Source organism: Pleurodeles waltl, chromosome 6 (genome assembly GCF_031143425.1).
Source record: "Pleurodeles waltl isolate 20211129_DDA chromosome 6, aPleWal1.hap1.20221129, whole genome shotgun sequence".
Taxonomy (NCBI): domain Eukaryota; kingdom Metazoa; phylum Chordata; class Amphibia; order Caudata; family Salamandridae; genus Pleurodeles; species Pleurodeles waltl.
The window spans coordinates 118,809,536-118,831,628 of NC_090445.1; the positions used below are offsets into that span (position 1 = coordinate 118,809,536).

General features: G+C 42.7%; 1 protein-coding gene across 1 annotated transcript in view; it reads right to left on the reverse strand.

Moving 5' to 3' along the window:
* Positions 1-326: 326 nt before the first annotated feature.
* Positions 327-22,093, reverse strand: part of MRPL45 (mitochondrial ribosomal protein L45) — a 40,672-nt gene continuing 18,905 nt past the window's right edge. Inside the window, exons 3-8 of the mRNA XM_069237499.1 lie at positions 10,889-11,006; positions 6,717-6,815; positions 5,759-5,807; positions 2,449-2,598; positions 1,334-1,507; positions 327-778 (exon numbers count right to left, since the gene is read on the reverse strand). Coding sequence (XP_069093600.1) covers positions 680-778; positions 1,334-1,507; positions 2,449-2,598; positions 5,759-5,807; positions 6,717-6,815; positions 10,889-11,006 — 689 coding nt within the window. The 3' untranslated portion in view covers positions 327-679. The remainder of the gene's footprint in view (positions 779-1,333; positions 1,508-2,448; positions 2,599-5,758; positions 5,808-6,716; positions 6,816-10,888; positions 11,007-22,093) is intronic.

Sequence of the window (22,093 nt, forward strand, 5' to 3'; positions counted from 1 at the left end):
AGCCTGAAAGTTAGTAGCAGGGAATATCTCTGAGGCAGTATTAACAAAAAATACAGATATTGGTGAGGACAGAAAAAGTAAGAACAGTACATTTATTTTGTCCTTCCAGCAGAAACATTCACCTTGGAAACAAAATACGCACGTCCCTAATCACACACACACCCTATAACCAAACAGTTCAACTTTATATGTATATTTGTACTGAACCTGGGATACTTGGCTCCCATTTAAAGACTGTCAGGAGTCCATGTATAACACGTAGCTCAAGGAAAATTATCACCGGACGTCTCACAAGCCTTTTGTCATCGAAGCAAAACACACATCAATGAGAGCATAACTGGCTTTATTGTGCAAAGAAAACTAGTGCTCTGCTGAAACTCAGGGCACAGAGAGTGAACACACGGGGCTCTCATACAAGATTGCATTCTGGCAAATGTATTGTGTGGATTATTGTAGCAACGGCTAGGGGGTGATGAGAACATAGGGAAAACGTGTCACAGTCTGTTCATAACTGCAGCAGTCTCTGTCCACAGTAACTGGGCCACAATATCACCCCGCATGCACTCCTCTATGGTGCAAGCAGGCTCCACTGAAAAAATGGGCCAAATCTTTTCAGTGCCAGCTGACATGATGCCAAGGTTCTATTAGCTGTTGACAACCGGCGTGGCCATGATGAGCATCATTTGTGCCATTGAGTTTGCTGGGACAGGGAATCTTGGACTACCACATCTTCCAGTTCTTCCCAGGGCTTCAGGTTGGGTCCGGGGAGGAGCAGGGTCTGAAAGAAGCACAGAAAGTTAGGACTGCACAGCATGAAGAAGTGTCTCCTCTTATTTCATGACATTCTTGCTTGATGTCAATTCTGTACTTCTATGATTTCAATTCCCTAGGTGGTGCAGAGTGAGTTTCATTATACATGAATCATTTCTATGAACACACAAAGAAAGGAAAAGAGGAGCAGTTATACGACTACTGCAAACGACATTATACATGCATGAAAAAGTGCAATATAAGCTATTTGCATCTGATCAAATGAATGTTCATATAAATCCCAAGCAAAGACCTCTATCCAGCCAGTATAGGAAAACACCCCAAACAATTCTTCTGAAAGGGTATTTGGGAGGACACATAGGTGCTAAGGCGTTTTCGTCTACATCCCACAGTGGTGACCTATGGGCTCCTCCTTGCACAAAAACATCTCCTCTAAGATAATCAACCCCACACACTCATGAACGTCTCTCTAATCCCTGCAAAGCTCGATATCTTCTATTATGCCTCTAGTGGTCAACAACCAAGTTTGCTTCACTGGCAAAGACAGACACTCAAGTGTTACCTTGATTATGGGCTGTTTAGGTGGGGCCCACGCTGGCACAATCTTGCCATGCATTCTCCAGGCTCCATGTGGGTTCACCATGTGACGCTCAAAAACCACATACTCCAGGACGTCTTTGGGCACATTTTCTGAGCCGTACATTAGGCGTCCAAAGCGATCGTAGATAGCCAGCGTCTGTGGAAAGAAACCGGGATAGAACTGACATCTGCCACTTAAATGGAATGCTTACACTGGATACAAACAATGACACCAAGTTGTTACACAAGAACGTGCACACAGATCACGAGAGTAAGACCCACCAACTCGAGAGAACACAAAAAGCCACTAGACAACTTTTGCCCCACTTACCCGAACAGTTGCATCTCCTGCCACCAACCACACAGACACCTCGCTCCACTAGTACTCGCACACTTCCCACACCTACATAGAACCAGATCAGATGGCATTCTCTTAAATTGCTCCTAAAGCGTGGAAAGGCTTCCAACTTTCACTCCACATCTCAGCCTCTTCCCCTCTGCTTGAATTCTACATGAAGCTGAAGACCTGGCTTTTCAGTTAACCAACCTACCACAGGCAGGGCTAGGCACACACACCTGCTCAGTATAGTGCACTTTACAAATACCATAATATGCATGCAGGCATGCTTACACACAGTGAAGCCAACAAGAGGACTCAGTGACCAGAATGGATGCAGAATTTTCAAGCTATCCACCTACAAATAACACATACTTTGACACAGGATGGCAAAGGTGTTACCTAGCCATCTCTAGAAAACAAAAACCAGGTTGTACAGAGTAAGAGAGCTTTACTTCTAAAGAACTAGCACACAAGGAAACATTGCGAGGCACAGCTGCCTTCCTAGAATGAGAACACCAATGAAACAGAGCTTATAACACCTATAGAGTGTGTATATACTTTCACCTGTACAACATCTGAGAACAGGGAACGTCCACATAACACACATAACGACAGAGAAAGGCAAACATGAATCACAGCTGGCTCCAGACAAGAAGCACAGCAGGTTACAAAGCAATCGGCTACATCAAAGAACAAGCATACAGGGATACAAGACATGGTTGCCTCTAAAAAATAACAATGCAGACACCACTGCATACCTGTCGAGTGTGCATGCGCACAGTCACCTGCCCGTACAGGTTACCCTTATTCACCATCTCAGGGCAGCGCACTTGCACCACTCGGGAAGGCTCAAGCGACTCCACAAACGTCCACCTGATGGTCCGGTATCGGTTTCCACGAACCATTTCCTGCAGTGAAAGGAAGATGAGACATATATTTCACAATAATCATGTCTATGAGAAATCAGGTAAAGTAGCTACTAGGAATAAACTATTTTCTACTGGGAATTTAAAATATTTAGGAATACACAAAATATATATTTTAAACTTGTGTGGTATGCAGGTAGGACGTCCCGTTCCCCCCAGAAAAGCCAGTGATTACTGTAATAAACTAGTTCAATAATGCAGCAAGCAAAGCAAATTAATAACAATGGTGTCAACGTAGTGAGTTCTGACATTACATATTTACTGCAACAGGAGAGCCGTATTGCAGCTACATCAGCTATTTACTGCGGTACAGTTCAATCTGTACCATATCCTCGGAACAAAGTCCATGCATCACATATAGATAGCAGAGAGGCCCAAAGCCATGCCTATCAATCCCATATGCCACATGCGACCTCACCTCTGGCAGCTCCTTTCCTAAACTGGAAGATTGATGCAGCTTTTACATTGTATGCTGAAAGATAGTCTACCGTGGTTTATCCAAACACACACCTTGATCAGACCCACCTTCTGAAACTGCACCAAAACGCCCCTGCTCAGTATTGAGACATGGCGATAAAAAATGCAACCTTTCATCAGAATAAGACACAAGCTCTTTACAAGAGGCAGAAGGCCAGAGAGAGCATATCCATTCCTTGCTTAATGATCGTGTTGACATGCTCATTTTATTAAACTCTTTCCACACTAGTGATTAGACCAGTGGTTCCCAAACTTTATCAACCCGCTGCTCCCTTGACCCGTTGCCCGTCAGCCGTGGCTCCCCATTATCTTACTTTTTCTGGGGGTGGGGAGGGATGTAAGCCTGGCCTCAGATGTACTTTCATTTTTCTTCCTGAAAAAAATTGGGATGATGCCGATGAAGGTATTATAATCACAGATGTGGGGCTCAGTCCTGGGAACCAAGTGGAGGGGGAGATGGCTGAAAGGAATAATTCCCATTGGCACTTTACACAACATCGCTAGGTGTAAGCGTGCAGCACTGTGTGTTTCATAATTTGGGGCAGTGGAACACAATGGATGTGTGTGGAATGGAGTGGCGCATTATTGCACTTTACCCACCCTGGGGCAATCTGCTCATGCAGAGGGCAGGGCAAAGCAGCCCTAATATTTCTTGACTGCACTGGCAGACCTGGAATGTGGACTGGTTATTCTTTGGCATGCACTGGCTCTGATGGCTCAATGATTGGCAGTGTCAGCCTTGAAATGTGCACTGGAAGCCCTCTGATATCTACTGGCAGATCTGCAATGGGCATCAGCAGCATTATGGTGTGCACGGGCAGCCCTGGAATGTGGAGCAGGCTTCTCCCTGCTCCCTTAGTGCTTGAAGTTTCACTGTTCTGATTACTGCAGTGTGCCTGTCCTGCTCTCAATGTCCCACCACGCCGTGTTTACTACACTGAACAATAAGCATTGCTACATATTTTCCACCGAGTCTACAGAGCAGGCAGCTTTGGAGAGTTGAAAATCGACTTGTATATTTATGTGAACACAGCGCTGCCTCAATAGAGGCCAACAGCTGCATGATTGGAGAGGCTGATTCCGATGATGGAAACTATATTATGATTCAATAAGTAAACTGGACTGGATTAATTAATGTGCATTTCAATTTATGATGCTTCTGCAGCCCGTTTGTTTGGAGTTAGTCTAGTCCGGGACGCACACAAAACCTGCTTGTACGAACAGGACATTTAAAGCAGTGACATATTTAGGAAAATAAAGTGTCCAAGGACTATTGGGATGACATGGTGCAAACTGTAACAACAGGGTTTGTTCAAAACAATCTGTGGTGCACAGGGGGAGGGAAGTGCTGGATCTGTCTGGGTGCACAGGACTCGATGGAAGATTGAAAGGCAATCACTGTTGTTGCACAACTGCATTGTGTTTGAACTTTGCAAAAATTATGAAGGCAAAGACAAAGTACAATAGTCAGTGGCATTCCAGTAAACAGAGATTAGTGGGTGGTGGGGCGTACACCCACAGGGCAGCACACACACGTTGGTCCGTGATAGGAGGACATGGATAAAACAAATAACAAATGTCAAGTCAATGAGGAACAGCAGCAGACACAAACAATTATACAGTGTGCTCAAGCCATAAATTAGGGAAGCAAATGCACACCATTTACACTCTAATACAGGGTTAGTCTTTCCAAAATCGCAGTGACCCACAGGTTTTGCACAGCTCTTAGCGGTAGGCACATTAACCTACTGAAAGATAATTTTCCATAAGATGTGTACACTGGAGCAGCTAGTAGCCACAAGTTTTCATCTGCCCGCTTCTACCTACAGTACTGCTCCAGAGGTGGCTCCTATGTGCTGTAAATCCTTATGAAGGGGGTGTTGTGTGTTAAACCAAGCGGTCTGCAAATGTTTACTTTTACTTTCAGTGCTGTGCCTCCCTGTGTCATTTCAGGCTCACCTACTCAAATCCTGGCAGCGCCGTCTACTGGCTTGCTGAGCCTGTATGTCCGCTCAGGCCCAGTCTTCCTCCCCGGAGAGGCTCTGCCGGAACTCCTCGTCAAGGTGCTGCAGCGCTTGCACTTTTCTGTCCTTTTGTGGGAGTGCTGTGCAAGGCTACCTCCTTCCTTGTTTAGTGGTCACTGGGAACAGGAGAGTTGTGCCCTCGCAGAAGGTGAGGGATTTTTAAACTTTTCCTGGGACTCCAGTTTCCTCTGGCCGCCGCACGTTTTGAACTGCAAGAATATGCAAACTGATGCCACTGATTACAAATCCCTGTCTGTAGCATCCTGCCCTCCACTCCTGGTGTTACCCTTATTGTGTGTCAGTCAGTGGTTCCTAAACTGTGTGCATCTGTTCATGGCACCCCTGGCTAGTTTTGCTGGTGCACTGGGGTGCCGTGGCGCACAGACTGGGAACCACTGTCTGATTAGACAGTCATCAAACAGCAAAAGCTCCAAAGTATACAAAAAAGGTGAGAAGCAAATTAAAAATCCCCCACCCACCAAACACAGAATGCTGGTTACTGCATAATCTTGTTGTATGCAAGTTAAGAAGCTTTAGGTTTCTGAGCCAAGTTTGTCTAAGACTTTTAGAGCATAATGTATATACAAGAGACACATATTACAAAAACCATGCAACGTAGATTACAGAGAACGAACACTAACCGGATAGCATCGCTCTGTCACAAACGCATGCAACTTGTGTCGGTTAAAACTGCAAAGAGGAAAAAAAAAAAAAAAATTATGCTATGCAAATAATTTTAAATTTATGAAAAATATAAAGATGAGAGGGCTTTGTGAATGATATATTTCAATAAAAACAAGCTACTAATCTAAAACATTCTATATGCTACTAAGCGTCATTGGTATACAACCAGATTTTCATCTGAAACAGAGGATCGTCCCTGTGACTCTCACCTTTGGCTAAGGCTTCCCTCCTGAACCATTAGGCCTTTGTCGTATCAAGGTATCCCTCTTATCCCCAACAGTCTCATCTGCCATACTGGACTCACAACATAACTAGGGATACCCAACTCTAGTCTCCAAAGATTCCAATACCAGATTCAAATTCTCCAAGACTCAAAAACAGGCTAACCAAGCACACACAAGGCTAGACTGGCTGAGGCAAACTCGCTCCACCTAAGAATGCCCCCAGAGCCTCTTCCAGCAAGGGAAGCAGTCTACGGTTATACACAAAAACACTCCTGAAACCAGAAAAAACGTGGCACTCTCTATGTACTGTAGAAGTATCAAGACACCCTAGAAGGAGCACTAACTATGTATCATATGTGTGCGCCTCATATTCTAAACTCACCTCCCTATGGTAAGTGCCATGATGATACTACATGCTCATGCACCACTTGGTAGGACTATCCCGCTTCCCACCAATTACCACCAAGTACCATTGTGATGGACACATGCCCAACCAGGGCACACTTTACAGGAAGCCTCTCAGAGCAGCTGGAGAATGTGATAAGAGATCTGGGGTGAGGTACAGCACCAACAATGCTATCCAAAACGAAGCCTGGCCTTCGCCAGTGTTTCAGATAGCCAATACTTGAAGTGAGTCTACCCCAAGCACTAAAACAGTTATAAACAGCCCTCTTCCCAACCAGCCCCTCACCTGGTAAGGCAGTTATGCGCCTCCACATAAATTTCATGGGCTTTCTCTGGGAAACTCTTACTGCTAAAACTCTCATCGAAATCCTTCACTTTACGAATTCTGAAACAAAAAACAAAAAATAATAATAAAACTGAACAGTCTTAATTAAGGAGGAAACACATGCTTTATTTTGGTGTCAACAGTGTCATCTAGTGCTCAAGATCCGAGAACTTGAATCAAGGGTCTCCTTAAGCATTATACAAATTGTGAGGACTAACTAAAGGTCTCCTTAAGCATGACACAAATTGTGAGGACCGACTAAGGGTCTCCTTAAGCATGACACAAATAATGAGGACTAACTAAAGTCCTCTGAAACTCACTGTCTCAGTAGCAGTTTTCTTTTGGGCACAATGGGTGCCCTGTGCAAGTAAACATTCACATCAGACTTGTTCATGTATAACTACGCTTGCTGACTGCAATGGACATTGTAGTCATGCCAGATTACAAAAAAGCATGCCAGATACAAGTCAGATGACCAGTCACTATGCATCCTGCTACAGCACAAATGAAAGACCATGTGAGAGAGGCCTCACTTAGCCAATGACTGTCATCTCAGCCCCTTTCACTGCATACTTCAACCATCACCCAGTTTGAGCCGGATGAATCAGCTTACCCAGTACTTTTTCTAATCCTGTAACTAACACTTTGATATTTATTAACAATATTAGGCGATAGTTTTTAATTTACTGGGGATCGTTCCCAAACTATTGTTGCCACATATCTGAGCCTTGGATTTTTCCAGTGTTGCGAAATCAAGAAAAAACAATTATGGAAGGGTGTGAGTAGAAGTTGTGCGTGTCATGTAAAAGTTACTGTTGAAACCATCTGGATAAGGAGTGTTACCTAATTTTAAACTAGATATGGCTTTGAGGATTTCGCCATGTTCTATAGGTTTATTCAGAATGTCTTGAGTCTGGATCAAAAGTAGGCAATTATAATTAATTTAAGAATTCCTCAAAAAGAATAGCATCAATTGTAATATTGGGGTGTTTAAGGATTTTTAAGGGTAAAAAGTATATTCCCTGCCCATAGAGCTGTGGATCCTCCAGACATCATCAAAATGATGTGTAGTACACAGGTTCATGATCTGAGCATGTGATTGGGTCTAAATTTTACTTGAGATAAACGGTTGAGTGCACCATCTAGGGAAGGTATCATTCACCACCTAAAATTATACTGTTCAGATGTGGGAGTTCCATGATAGTTTTATTGACCAGAAATCAGAATCATCTATATTGGGAGCACAGATTTTGATGATGTAAAATTTAGAATCCCCTTTTTTAGCTCAAATAATTACCCATATTCCCATCTTGTTTTATTTATAGAAGGTGGCTGAAATGTTGAAGTCTTTCAAGAGAAGAGTTACAACTACATTTTTCTCATGATGTGCAGGTGAGTCAAAACAATAATTTATCTGATGATACTTATGTTTCAGGGATTCAGTAGTGACCTAATGTCCACTCCTGCAAGAGTATAATGTTGCCTTTAGATTTATGGCAATAATCAGCAAACTTTGTTAGTTTGACAGGGTGATTAAGACTTTTGGTGTTAGGGAGAGTATCTTCAGAGACTGTGAGTTGGTGGGCACATATCTCTAGCAGTTAGGATCCAGTATAGTGTGGATGCTGTGAAATCTCTTCATCATTTTACATACCGTTGTGAAACGGACTAATGTGGGTTAAGAGTGATACCAGTGCATTGAAGTGTCACGAAATGTAAACCAGCAATAACCAGAAGAGTATTTCGCATATACATGGACTGTCAAGAAATATAACCAGATATCAGGTGAATGGGGGTAGGTGATAAAAGAGAAGAAAGGAAGAACAGAAAAGATGACATGCAAAAACAGACAAAAACCTACCTGCCCCAAAAAGCACAAGGGCTCAATAACCTACCCGACATTATTGGAAAAAACTGGAGCGCCACGAGGAGGCCTCCTAACATGACAACGATATCAGTTTGGAGAAAGAGATAACATCTGTTTTTACAGACTCTATGGAAACCTCTCTAGAGCAGCTACAAGAAAATAAAAAGTGTCATCCTAATAGTAACCCAGAACTTACATGACAATGTAGAAAAGCAAATGCAAGACTGTTAATCTTCTGATGGGAATATGTGGTTATAAAAGCAAGCTACCTTAGATAACATGGTTAGAAAACACAATAGCAGAACATTCGAATAAGGCAGCATGGTTCTATGAAACTCACCTATGAGATGACTGATCAGTTCACTTTTCGAGAAAAGCCAGCAAAATTAGGTATATAAATCCCTATTTAGTTACAAGACAAACTAAGCCATAGAATCAGAGCAATAAAAGAGGAAACAAAGTCTCAATAGGTATTCCCCAGTGTTCCAAGTCAGAGTGTTTCACATCCTGGAGAAACCTCTGGAGGTCAGCAGGATCTGCAGAGTCTGGTTTTATCATTAAATATAGTTTTGAAGCAGGAAAGATACACAAAGAGGTGTTAGACAAAGAGACCCGACTTGAGGTCAAAGGGCTAAGAAACCCTTCTTGTGAATGATGATGTCTTTTGCAAAGTCTTAAGCAATACCAACCTTTGCTCCTTCCCAATATATATATTGATGTTGTTCATATATTCCAAAAACTCCTACTTGTGCTGGCATCCTATAGGTTGAAAGAACATAGTACACTGCTGTTTTTTTACTCCTAGAAGAGTCCGGAGATTGTCTGTCAGGGGGCATTCTATGAGCTCTCTCAATCGCAAAGGCTTTAGAGAAGGTGATGTTCAAGGTACGGGAGATCTAGGTCTCAAGAAATTCCACAAATTAATTTGCAGTATCCTCAACGCTTTCGGCAGGCCAAAAATACATAGGTTCGCTCTATGATTGCGTTTTTTAAGTCAGTAACTTTTAGTGAGAGGGATGATAATTTGAAGGACGGAGCGTTTTTGAGAGCTCTTTCTATGATCTTCGAGGCAGCCTATACGAGATTCATCCTTCATAATCCTGTTGGCGAGATCTTTGAATTTCTTCCTTAAGCCCTGGATGTCTGTTTGCAACACATTGGTGTTTGTTTTTGTACTTTGTGCGAGGCCATGCAGGGCAGTGAGTCATTGAAGAACAAGTTCCATGTTTGTAGACTGATCTGACTTGGGTGTTACCGGTGAGTCAGGTAATGGTGGTGTGCATTTAGGTCTTTTCTGGCCTGTTTTGAGTTCCTTAGAGTCTCATTTCTTTGTTGCTACCTTCGGCCATGTTTGTATGAGGAAAAGAAAACATGCACCACCAATAAGAGGCCAGTGGAAGAATGTAGCGTGTTGTAGAGATTTGAAAGAAAGGGTCTACAACAGTCTATATATATATGGCAGATCAACAAGGATGCAGAGGAGGTAAGTGGGCGATGTGCACATGGATCTATATATTCAATCACAAAAAATGAATACCCACCCGGAGTTTCATGTCTTCCACACGCAAATATGTAGGCAGATAGACCCTTTAAAAGATTAGAATCAGCCAGAGACGTAGACAGAATCATTCACAGATATTCAAAAGTAAGGTATCAAGCTTTTAGCCATGGTCGCCATTTTGTCTTGTGAGATGATGCATGGCCCTCAGATCAAAAAGTTCAGTCAATGATGTGTAAACAACACAATACTCCCAGGGATAGTCATAAAAAAAGGCACAGGCGTAAGTGGGAAAACCCATTGTCCACAAAATATGGGACTCACCCAGTATACAGCTGAAAAAGCAAGAAATGCACGGCAGCGGGCATTTTGTTGCCTGAACTTTGTTGAGTTCAAATCGAAGCTCCGGTGTTTCTGGAGCAAATTAGACAGGGGGCGGAGTTTCAGAAACTGTTAAAATGTTATTCCAGGTGGGTAACATCAAAAGCAGCACTCCCACCACCATCTGGTCCTCAGAAGCAGAAGAGGGGCTCTCAGTCGGCCAAGAAAGCGCTCAGAAGGTCATCTTGGTCATGCACTAGCCATGCCCCCCACACATTTTAAAAGAAATCCTGTTGAAGTGCACTGACTGGGATGCTTTTCAGTAAGTGAGGTAATTGTTAAGTGAGTGCTTAGTATATAAAACTGATCAAACAGTGATACTAAACAATAGTTACAATGAATGAGACACTGCAAAAGACATGCTAACAAAGGCACTGCAGTACATACGCTAGCTGGGAAGCTGCACTCTGCTTCAGCTGCTCAGTCCGCTGCTTTAGACCTTCTTTAGTAAGTGATGACATGCGGGCATCACCCTCTGGCGGGATGTAGGGGTCGAAGATGCCAGCTGCATTTTAAAGACAAAGTGGGAGGGGAGGAAATATAGAGATTAAATGGAAAGGTAAATACAATACAAATTCACCTTATAAACGTTCACAAAAAGATCATTTATGGCAAAGCTAAAGCGTGGAAATGCACTATTAACTTTGCAAACTTGAGAGGTGCCGACATTACTTTTGCTAATTGCTATGCTTAGTTCAGCATGTACCTGACTGCGTCATGAAATATCCTGCATCAGCTTGGTGGGCTGATCAATTCTATCTCCCATTGCAAGTACAGAACTTTGGCCCTCATTACAACTTTGGCGGTAAATACCACCTACTGCCACGGCGACGGCCGCCAACATATCGACGCCGGCTGCCAACATATCGTCGCCGTGGCTACCAGCCGCCCACCTGCATTTTGACCGTAGATGCAATTCCGCCACAATGCTGGCAGAATACCGTCGACGGTCGTGGCAGTGGATAGCAGTAAGGTGACGACCATATCATGAGCAATGATATGACCTGGCGGTGTTTTGCTTGCGGACGCTGCTGCTGGCAGCAGCGCCGCGTCCCGTCTCCTGCCAGAGGACCCCCTGCAAGCAGGTAAGTCGGGTTCTCAGACAGGAGAGGGGTGTGCGTGTGTGTGTGTGTGTGTGTGAGTGGAGGGATGTCTATTTTTGAATGCGTGCATGTGGGTGTGAGTCGCGTTGAATGCGTGAGTGAATGACAATGTGAGTGTACGTGTATGTTTTGTGTTGTGAATGCGTGTATGCGACAATGTATGATGGTGTGTGTTGCGGTGTGTGGGTGAGTATGAGTACATGCCTGGGTGGATGTGGGTATGCGTGTGTGTATGATTGTGTATGTGTGTGGGTGTGTAAATGTGCAGGGGGGCAGGAGAGGGAGGGTGGGGGAGGACTCTGGGGAGGGGTGGCGGTTGAGACCCCTATCAGTGTCAGGGAAGGAATTCCCTGGCACTGATAGTGCCTACTGCCATGGTTTTAGTGGCGGTGCGCTTGCCACGAAAACCAAGGCGGTAGGCGGGGTCATAATTCCGAGGGTGGGATTGTGACGGCCGCCTGGCTGGAGACCGAACTCTCCAGCCCAGCAGCCATTACCACCCTGGCGGCCAGAGGGGTACATTGGCAGTTTGGCTTGAGCCGAACCGCCAATGTCATAATTTGGGAAAAGGTACCGCCAGCCTGTTGGCAGTACCTTTCCCCAAATTACCGCCGACCGCCAGGGTCGTAATGAGGGCCTTAGTGTTAGGCTGACAGAGAAGCATAAACCTGGGGAAAAAGCTCTCTCTGCCAATCAGAGGCAATTATTTTCTGAATTTTCAGTACTGCATAACTCCCGCAGGACCAACCACCCAGGTATCCCTAACATTTTATCCCCTTCATGACCACCTGAGCACTTCTTTAAAGACTAATTTCTCTAAGTATGCTGAATGGATTTACACCAAATAATGAAAAACATGCTTTTAGAGTAAAGTTCTAACTTTTTGTGTAATTCACTTCAGCCGTTTTTTCTTTTTCACTTCTGAAAATTTAATATGGGAAGTACCATGAGACAATGAGGTTTTGGCACCCCGGCCCTCTTTTTTCTTGACCCCCTCTAGGTGCATTACCCCGAAATGTTACAGGAAGGAGCTAAGCTGGATGAACTTTTCTGGGGGAAAAGTTTCATGAAAATTCATCATATGGAACTAGAGTTATCAGCAAAACATAAACAAAAAAACACACACAATCTTTCTATGGAAACTCAGACCTATTTAGAACTACACAGTGGTAACTGTGCTCCTATGGTTCAGTCACATTTTCCAATAAAAAGCATTTATTTTTAATTTGCCTAGAATTTAGGCCATCATAGATAGATCTGCACCAAATATGGCTCTTTTTTAGCCTAGTTGAACACCTTACTTATCTTTGGTAACAAATTATCTGGTAGAGACATATTCTTGTTGCAGATTCTTTACCTTCAAATTTCCCCCAAGGCATCAGTCTGGATCCGGAGATTTTTCTTCGAGCAGTACCTCTGTTCACCGCCAGGTAGAGTTGGTTGACTCCGCATCCATTGTTGGCATCGTGGTCGCCGGCTATGACGTCGCAGGTCATGTATAGGCATTGAGGGTTGTATATAGGCACCATCCCAGCACGCTGACGTCAGTTTCTTTTCACAACTTTACACGCCAGGAGCGTGGAGCCATGAAAAACACTGCCTCTGGTGCACCAGAACTAGGGCCCTGGCAGGGAAGTCCATGTCACAGGAAATCAGTTCTCAGAGCGGGGAGGACGGGTGGGTCAGTAAGGAATCTGCAACTAGAATATGTCTCCACGAGATAATTTTTTACCGAAGGTAAGTAACCTGTTCATCTGATAGAGGCTTCTAGTACACAAGGGAGAAAAACAGAGTGCACAGGGACCTTTGGGAGAGCACACAAAGGAGAGGGAAAGATGGAAAACACATGAACTCTCACTGAATGCCTAATCAAAAAGTAAAAAGTAGTTTCCTAAAATTGAGCAGTGGAAGGATACAATTCAGCCGAATGAAGAGGCTGGTAAGCAGGTTGTGATCCATGGGAGGGACAAACACAAGATGGAACAAGATGGGCATGACAAGCAATAAGCAAGGAAGTGAAAGTGACAATAAATACAATAAATGGTAAGCAATTGGCGGGCTTTAAGTCCACTATAAGTAGTTTTTAAGCCTGCAATAGGTGTTTTGCAACCAATCTGCTTTAACTGTTTTCCTTTGCCGCCATAAGTACGCCAGGTATGCCCAGACGTGGGTCCCGGAATCACTATGCCACTGGATTCAAGCTAGCCTGGCTGATGAAGGGTGAAACCCTGAAACCGGTCCCAGGATGCTTGTTTCTGGTCCAGGGAGGACCTGGCCTGGCAGTTCGGGCTGGACTGTTCCATGGAGGAACAGGGTCAAGACTGATTTGCATATGGCTGGGTCTAAACTGGGGTGGCATGGTGAGCAAAATAACGATGGATTAAACCCAGATCTGTGACTGGGGGTGAATGTTTGATTGGTTCCGCATTCTGTCCATCATTTGTGTTTTGCTTAACTGTCTGGTAGGCCCGACCTCAAAATGTGGAGAAAGTATTTCATGATGAAGCACAAAAAAAAAAAAGTAAAGATGGTGTGCAGTAACAGGAATGCATATTAATGACACTCTACTTGTGAACAATAAATGCCCCTGTTGCAGTATTCAACAAACTCAAAGTAACCAACCACTGGGGCTATAAGTCACTAATAAATGTTAGGCAAGAAATTAACAATCAGGAGTAAAATTTAAGGCACAGCACCATTTCCTTGTTGTGTATAAACTATTTGTAACTTGCGCCTGATGTGGTAGTCACCAGTGCATTTGTGGACCGAAAATAGCAAATGTAATCCCTCTTCCATCAGTAAATGTGCCTGTGAATGCAGGGAACCTGTTGCACAGTACGAGGGTGAATAAAGATGACGCTAGTAAAAACCACTACACTTTACACTATAGAGGGATACCAACTTTGCCAAGAAGATAATAAAAGTAGAGTATAAGCATTTAAATAAAAAACGTTGAAAGAACAATTTAATTTTTATACTCTAGCAACCTAGGTAATCTCAGGGGGAAGCAGTCTCCTTTGGCAGTGACCTCAGCCACAGGAATAAAGTCAAACGAAAAGTGAACAATCATTTGCAATGCAATGGCTGTCACGTTTGCTCGAGTGAGAGATATTAGCATTGTAAATTCCTATCTGGACTTTTCTTGCCACATGAATTGAAAATGAAAAATAGTTGACATAAGCAAGCTGTTTCAAAGCACCACGAAGGAGAGGCACAAAATGAAAAAGAAGTTTGCTCGCAGTCAAATGTACCGGCAAACGTGCAATTATCCATGTAAGAGGGTCGATGGCCAAGGCGGTAACAAAACGGCACCAAAGAGGGACAAACGTAAAGCATTTACCCAATGATAACAAAGGACTTTTGAAAGGCAAGCCCATGAACGAGTGATAGTGATGGGCCTGCAGTGGGCGTGGTTAAAAGCCCTCATATAAATTACAAAAGGCCAGAGCGCTTGCGCGCTGACCTAAAAATTATAATTTCAAGTCAGGCAGAGGACCAGCACAATAAATAAATCAACAGTACCTGTACACAGAAAAACAAATAAAGAATGTGCTGATGGAGCAACTACAATTGTGTCATACTTGTAAGCCGTATAGACAGAAGAATGGCAACAGAAACACAAAGTTAAAGAACGAAACGCCCCCCACTCTGTAAAACCAAAAGTGCTTCAAGTACCAAGACCCAGTGTAAACTGTCAAACACTGCAGATGGCAGAGTAATACATTTTAGGGTAGATAGACTTGTGAAGGCAAATTGTTTAAAAAGAGGCAGCTGTACTCCGCTGTATTCGCAAGAAAATTAGGGCTCTAAAGAACCAAGGTAAGCTGCACTCATGCAGTGTCAACGAGATTGGTTTCAGAAGTAAAAGGCATCACTGAATAATAAAACAAAATAGTTATAACATCAAGAATGTGAAAAGAATTACCTGTTTATTGAATCATGAAATTCTTTGTAACTAAACAGAATTTTAAGCAGACCAGTGAACTCAGCTTTCAAACTGGAAATCTTGGATGATATTTTAAGCCACAAGTGAACCTAAGTAACTTTCAAATACGTAAGGTGTTTAAGTGGGATTTGATCCCCAAAAGAGTCACTAGCAATACCAGAGAGCAGCGCTGCCACCTCTGCACTCTGTGGATGACAAAGCATCACCAATAATTAAGTAGCACTGTGAAGCATAATTTCGAAGTGAGTGGCAGAGGTGAGGCAGTGCTGCTTTGCTCTAGCAAGAAGAAAACCGAGAAATGAGCGCTCCGAGTAAATACCATAAGTTAATTCAATGAAGCCAAACATAATTGCATTCCATAATAGCCAATACAGAGAATGTTAAAGAAAAAATACACAGCAGGTGGTACAGAGCCAGCTTTCCCAAACAAATTTGTTTAGCTTCACAGCATCCATTCTACAATAAGCAGACTAATTTAGGTGATCATGGGTACTCCTAACAGGCACTATCAGTGAATTTCATCCAAGCCTTACTTGCCAATGGTGTTCTAGTCTGGAGGAAAATGGCAGCCGGGCATCAAAAATCAAACTACGATGCGGATGTCTGTTGTGGTAACACCCAAAAAATTGTACCATAAGTAGCGTGCACCCTTCAAAAGAAAACATTATTAACTTGTACGACAACCGTAATTCCAAGTGCATGGTTGAGACGCCCAATGCACTTGTGATGAAATAATAGGCACTCACCATTAAACCTTGTGGTTAAGATGAACAAAAGCACGGCAAATTAATTTTAAACAAAGTAAAAAATGAAAAAAACTGCTGACTGTGAGACGGTAGGTCGTGGGTATTAAAGCAGTAAACTGTGGCTCCTGACAGTCAACCTATAACCATGTGTTTTTGGTTATGAGGGTTAGCATGCCCGGGGTCCAGCTTTGAAGAAAGAGAATAAGCAGACAGCCAAAAAGCAAAGCCAGAAAAACAGCACTGTTGGGAGGAGTGCAGCACCCACAGCAAAGTTCATGCGGTGAGAGATGGTTCAGGCAAGCCTCACTATACCTCATTCTGAAACGGCCACAAGTTATAGGGTATCGATAGGGAAATGCACCATACAATGCCTACTAGAACACCACATATAGCACAGGGGATGTTTGGCAGGGAGAAAGAAGGAAACAAGAGGAGGGACAATATGGAGAGTGTGGGGTGGGGTTTGGGAAGAGGAGAGCCATGTGGGTTTGTGGGGCCAATCACATGAGAGCAACACAGAGCTCGAGGGAGACAGGGGCTAGTACATGAGAGAGCAGGCATGGAGCGCATGGGTGTTTAGGAGCAGGGAAAACACACAAGGGAAAGAGCAACGCAGAGGGAAACACAAAGCAGGTGGATGTTTGAGGTAGTAGAAAAAGGAGAGGTAGAGAGTTGAACAACACAAACACTCTCAAGGAGTGCTTAATGAAAAAAGAATTTTTTTTTTAGCTCCGTAGGTAACTAAAAGTCAGCAGCGGAAGGACATGAGCCGGAGGATGATAAATGGCCTATGTTCCAGGACAGGGGCAAACACAAGATGGACAGTGCACACCATTGAATGAAAAGCATGGAATTGAGAGTAAAAATGAAGCCAACCAATTTTAATCAGTAAACAAAGTTTAAGCCCAATGTAAGGTCTTGTTAAGCCCACAACAGGTATTTTTCCAGCAGACAGAGGCTCGACATAGAAACAAGGACAGAAATGTCCAATGTAAATATAGCCTTACAGCTAATTTAGCAAAACAGCAAACCATTTTGCAGCAAGGTATAGCAACTTCCATCAATTGTTATAAGATTGCAAGCTCGACATACTAAGCACACTATTAATACAATGTGCCACTTATTACACTGATGCATAATAAAGTGTTCAACTTGGTAAATCCAATGATCCTGTGGACCAATGTGGCAGTACAGAGAATTGATAGGACTTTTCACTCACACTGCCTCAATTAACCTACTATGTAGCTGTAAGTGTAATTCAAGCACAGACACTGAAATCTCTGAAACAGAAACCAAAATCCAACGAACATTGCTAGCAGCTAGATAATCTATTCCTTTGCAGTCACTCCACTTGGAGCTAGCGCACATTAAGTCTCTGGTTTAAACTGATATATTTTAAGGATGTTGTGTGTACCGAGTTAGGTACACCCTTTTGGCATTCAATGAAAGAGACAAATAAGTCACTTTCCGTGGACAGCAACATTTTAGATATTGCTTGGTCTACATATGAACTACTGCTTCTAGGGCAGGATGCCAAATGATGAACAGGATACAGGAGGGCTAGATTGATGTATTTACCTATTTGGGTCATCAAGAGTATGTGAACTAAATACCTAAATGATTTGAGAGACTTGGGTTTCTGTAACTACAAAATAAAGACTCCATCATTTCTATGGCCTTATTTACAAAGCACAAAAACAGCACTTGAGGAAACATTTACTGACAAACAGTGTTTTCACTTGCAAACAGGCACTTTCTCTTTTAACACAAGGAAATTAAGTAAATCGGCTACACAGTTATAATGCTCTCTTGAGTTCTGTTTAAGAACACCAAAAACATTGCTACTATATGAGAGTATTTTACATATTGCTTTAACAAAGATGCAGTAATTAAATGCAAGTGGCTGTAAATAGTTAGTATTTTAGCAACTGTACTTAACTTTTGATGTAAATTCAGTTAACCAATTCATAAAAGTACATTAAAAGGTGATCTACTGTTGTTTTAAAAGTTCTGCATGTTGTTAGAGAGGAAATGATATGTGAAGAAATTAAGGTACATCAGACATCAATAGAAAATGACGTAAAATCATATGTGGTGAAAAAGCAGTGTAGGCCTAAACTTCATGCCGATGCCAGAGACTTAACCGAGTTCAATTGAAAATAGAATGCATGACCAGCAAGGTCTTAGGAAAATCTATGTTTGCAAGCTTGAAGGAATTTATGGTTTTAGCAGACAGGCACATATTCTGTTGTCCCAGTAAATTAACAATATTATTGAAGAATGGGAGCAGGAGATTGATTTAACCAGGGGTACAAATAATCTGATAAGAGGTCTTGGGAGCTGAGCGATAAAATATGCATGCAAATACACATGCAATCAAGAGTAAATAGTAAGTTTGTTAAGCATTTTTAGAACTGCATAAAGATTATGTAATAAGTAGGTTAAAGGTTTAGGGACACTGGTGACGTGACGTTCCTGTAACTAACATGCAACTGCTAAGTAACTTATTCTATGGCCTTTTGTAATAAGCACTGTTCATGTTGCTGTATAGGTTGCTGCCTGTAAAGCAGCAAACTGAGACCAGCTGTTTACCTGTGTGGAGATAGCTACTCTCCCTGCCGTGACAGTAAATAGCTGTGTTTGCCTTGCCAAGAGCGGTCTTGTCTTTTTTTTTATCTTACGTTTCCCCGCAACTTTTGGTGAGCCAGCATAGGAGTCTCTTTTTTGCCCTCAACCAACTGCTGCCACTGGAATAATTCCTACCCCCAATGCATACATCACTGCACATCTTTGGTGAGTAAGCAGACACCGTGTTCTCTAAAGTTCTGCCTATTCACAGTGGTGGGTAAGACCCAGCAAATGCAGTCTTTTAAGGTGAGGACAATGCAGACTTCGTCCGATGTTTTGTGTATATTGTATGACTTTGCACTCTGGCAATGGTAAGCACAGATCTAATGCAAATATAAAGATATAAAGCTATTGCATGCAAGATTGTGTACGTGTTGCACAATATTAAGTTAAGGCTCTGCGTAGTCAGTAGAGTGTTTATCCCAATAGAAAAATTGGAAGTGGTCAATGTGGGCAATTCAAAGCTGGGTTTCCAATATATATTCCAATGTTTTGATATAGAGCAGGGGTCTTCAAACTGGAGGGCGGGCCCCCCTATGGGGGCCTCAAGTTATCCCAGGGGTGGGGGGGCAGGCTCTGGCCAAAATAGGCATTATACAGATAACAGGGCTTTGTTTTAAGCAGAAACATGTTATTGCATTTTTTTAAAAAGGTAACAGTACTTAACTGCAATGGTTAAATACGTCTAGACATATTTAAACATTGCAAGCTTTATAAAATAATTGTGAAAATTTCTGAGTGGGGGGCAATGATTTGTATTTTTCAACTGGGGGGGGCGTGGTATTAAAAAGTTTGGTGACCACTGACAGAGGGATGACTGAAAGACCCATGTCGTTAAACGTTCCCTCCAATTACAATCTAAACATTTGAATTACTGTTCTGGCCCCAATGCTCAGAAGTCACTGCATGGTCTGTGAGACACATTGTTTGAGAGTTATTCTCTCTTGAGCGCGGAGGGAAGTGGCCAGTTGCTGCTGACAGTATTTACCATTTAGAGTCAACACAATTTTGATTAACATTTAGAAGAAGCTGAAGTGTTAGTATTATTAAAATGATGATGAGGAATAGGTGTATATGCACGTAAATAGAAATGTGGTCACAAAGTGATGTTTCATATTGCATTGTGTTATTAACACGACTGAAAAAACAAATTGACGGTTTTCTTGTTTGTAAGGACTAGTGTGAACATTTTAAAGAAGAAATATTGAGTAGACAGATAAAGGTTAAACTGTAAAAGTTGTTAGAAATAAAGGGTGATTGTGGAACTCCCTTTAGAACACATGAAGAAGATCTTTCCCAGTGATCATAAAAAAATTACAGAAATATTGTCAGGAGTGGTTTAAGGCTACTCAGAAGCATACATATCCCTGGCCAAAGGAAGGGACATTTGATGACAAAATATCAGAGCACATTCTTACACACCTTAAGAGTAAATATGTAGGAGCTAAATTGCAGAAGTGCGAAGCCACCCTAGCCTTTTGTTGAGTTTTTGTGAGAAGTCTAAGGAGTCCTCAAATGTTGATGCCCCTATTACGCCATCTGCTCCCCCACCTCCCTATGACTCAATGAGTACTTCCCTTAAGGTGCCTGGTATTTATCCACTGACACAGCTACAGGAAGCCTCAGTGGATGAGAGAATCCTGAAGTTGAGACACCTTCACAAGCCCCAAAGCAATCCCCCAATGTTGCCCCATAGATGCCAAAGCCAAGTCACGCAGGTACTCCAAGACAATAAGAGGGAGTGGGTGACTCTCAGTTTTCATGATAACTGGAAGTGTAGGTTACACTGCATTTAGATCCAGCTTCTTCCCAGGAGGGCAGAGGTGAACAGCAGGGTCCAGGAGACACTGATAACCAGCGCATTGTTTCCTCAGCAACACTGCAATTATTAAGGAAGAGGGATGTAACATGAAGGGTAGTTATGGAATGGATGTCTACCCCACAACGAAGATATGCAGATGGTGCTAGATGAAATGACTTTGTAGACAGGGATGTTATTATGGTGCGATGGCCAGTACCCCAAGAAAGAGATGACAATTTTAGGAGGACTTAAGATAGTTTACCACACTGGCAGAAGGAGAAGGGAAATGTAATAGTTTTGTCAGAAAGCACTCAGGAATGTTTATCACCAAGTGAGGGTTCGAAGAGTCGCGCGCAAAACAAGAAGAGAAGGATATTATGATAATTTTCAGGGCAGATTCACGGACATTTTGGGAGAACGGCAAATAGAATACAGACAATACAAAGACATGTAGATAATATGGGTGAAATACTTAGATCTCCAGGGAATAGGTGCTTTGCTCCAGAGGCTACAAGTTTTACTCAAGAAAGGCCCCTTATTGATCTTGACCATACAAAGGAAGCAATGGGATTGCCTAATCGCACTGACACTAGAGAACAAGAGAAGGACATATTCTCTAGAGCTAGGAAACCCTGAGCGACTGAGCTTGAACGGTTTCAGGGAATGCATGGCCAGCCAGACCCCAGGATGGGATCTAGTGAAGCTATGGAAGGACTGACACTACGTGATAAACCAATGCGGCAGATGAGTGTTCAATCAGTTTTTTTGTAGCACTGATCTCACCCCTAGTGAGATAGCTGCTGAAGGAGAAAATAGTTGGTATAATCTTGTACCTTATGTGGATAATTTAGCAGGATGGACTGAAGGTTTAGCCCCACAGATGAGTTCAAGACCACAAGAACGGTCCTCTGATCCAGGTGACATGGCAAACGCTGAAAATTTTATTCTTTATGGTGAGGGAGATCCAGACTGAGATTATCCCTACATGCAGAAATGTTTGCATGTGTGGCAAAAATATTCTGTCACTCCTGTGTATCAGATGCCCCCATACATAAGGCACCTGGGGCATCTCATTATGTTCCTTAGTCACAAATGGACAAGGACAATCTTAAAAAGTTGTTACCACCACTTACAGAGAAAGCATGGAAACTGATTGGGTCCTTTGAAAAGCAAACTGCAGCTATCACCTTGGCAGTAGGTGACCTAATGAGTTTACATAGCTCTCTTATAGGAAATGAGACAGATACTCTTTTTCAGAAAGCTGGAGTGAGAAATGTTACCCTCACTGAGACCAGGTATGTTGGTTACCCATTCAATTTAGTTCTGACAGCAGTTTGGGACCAGTTGAGGAAAATGTCTCCTTACAGG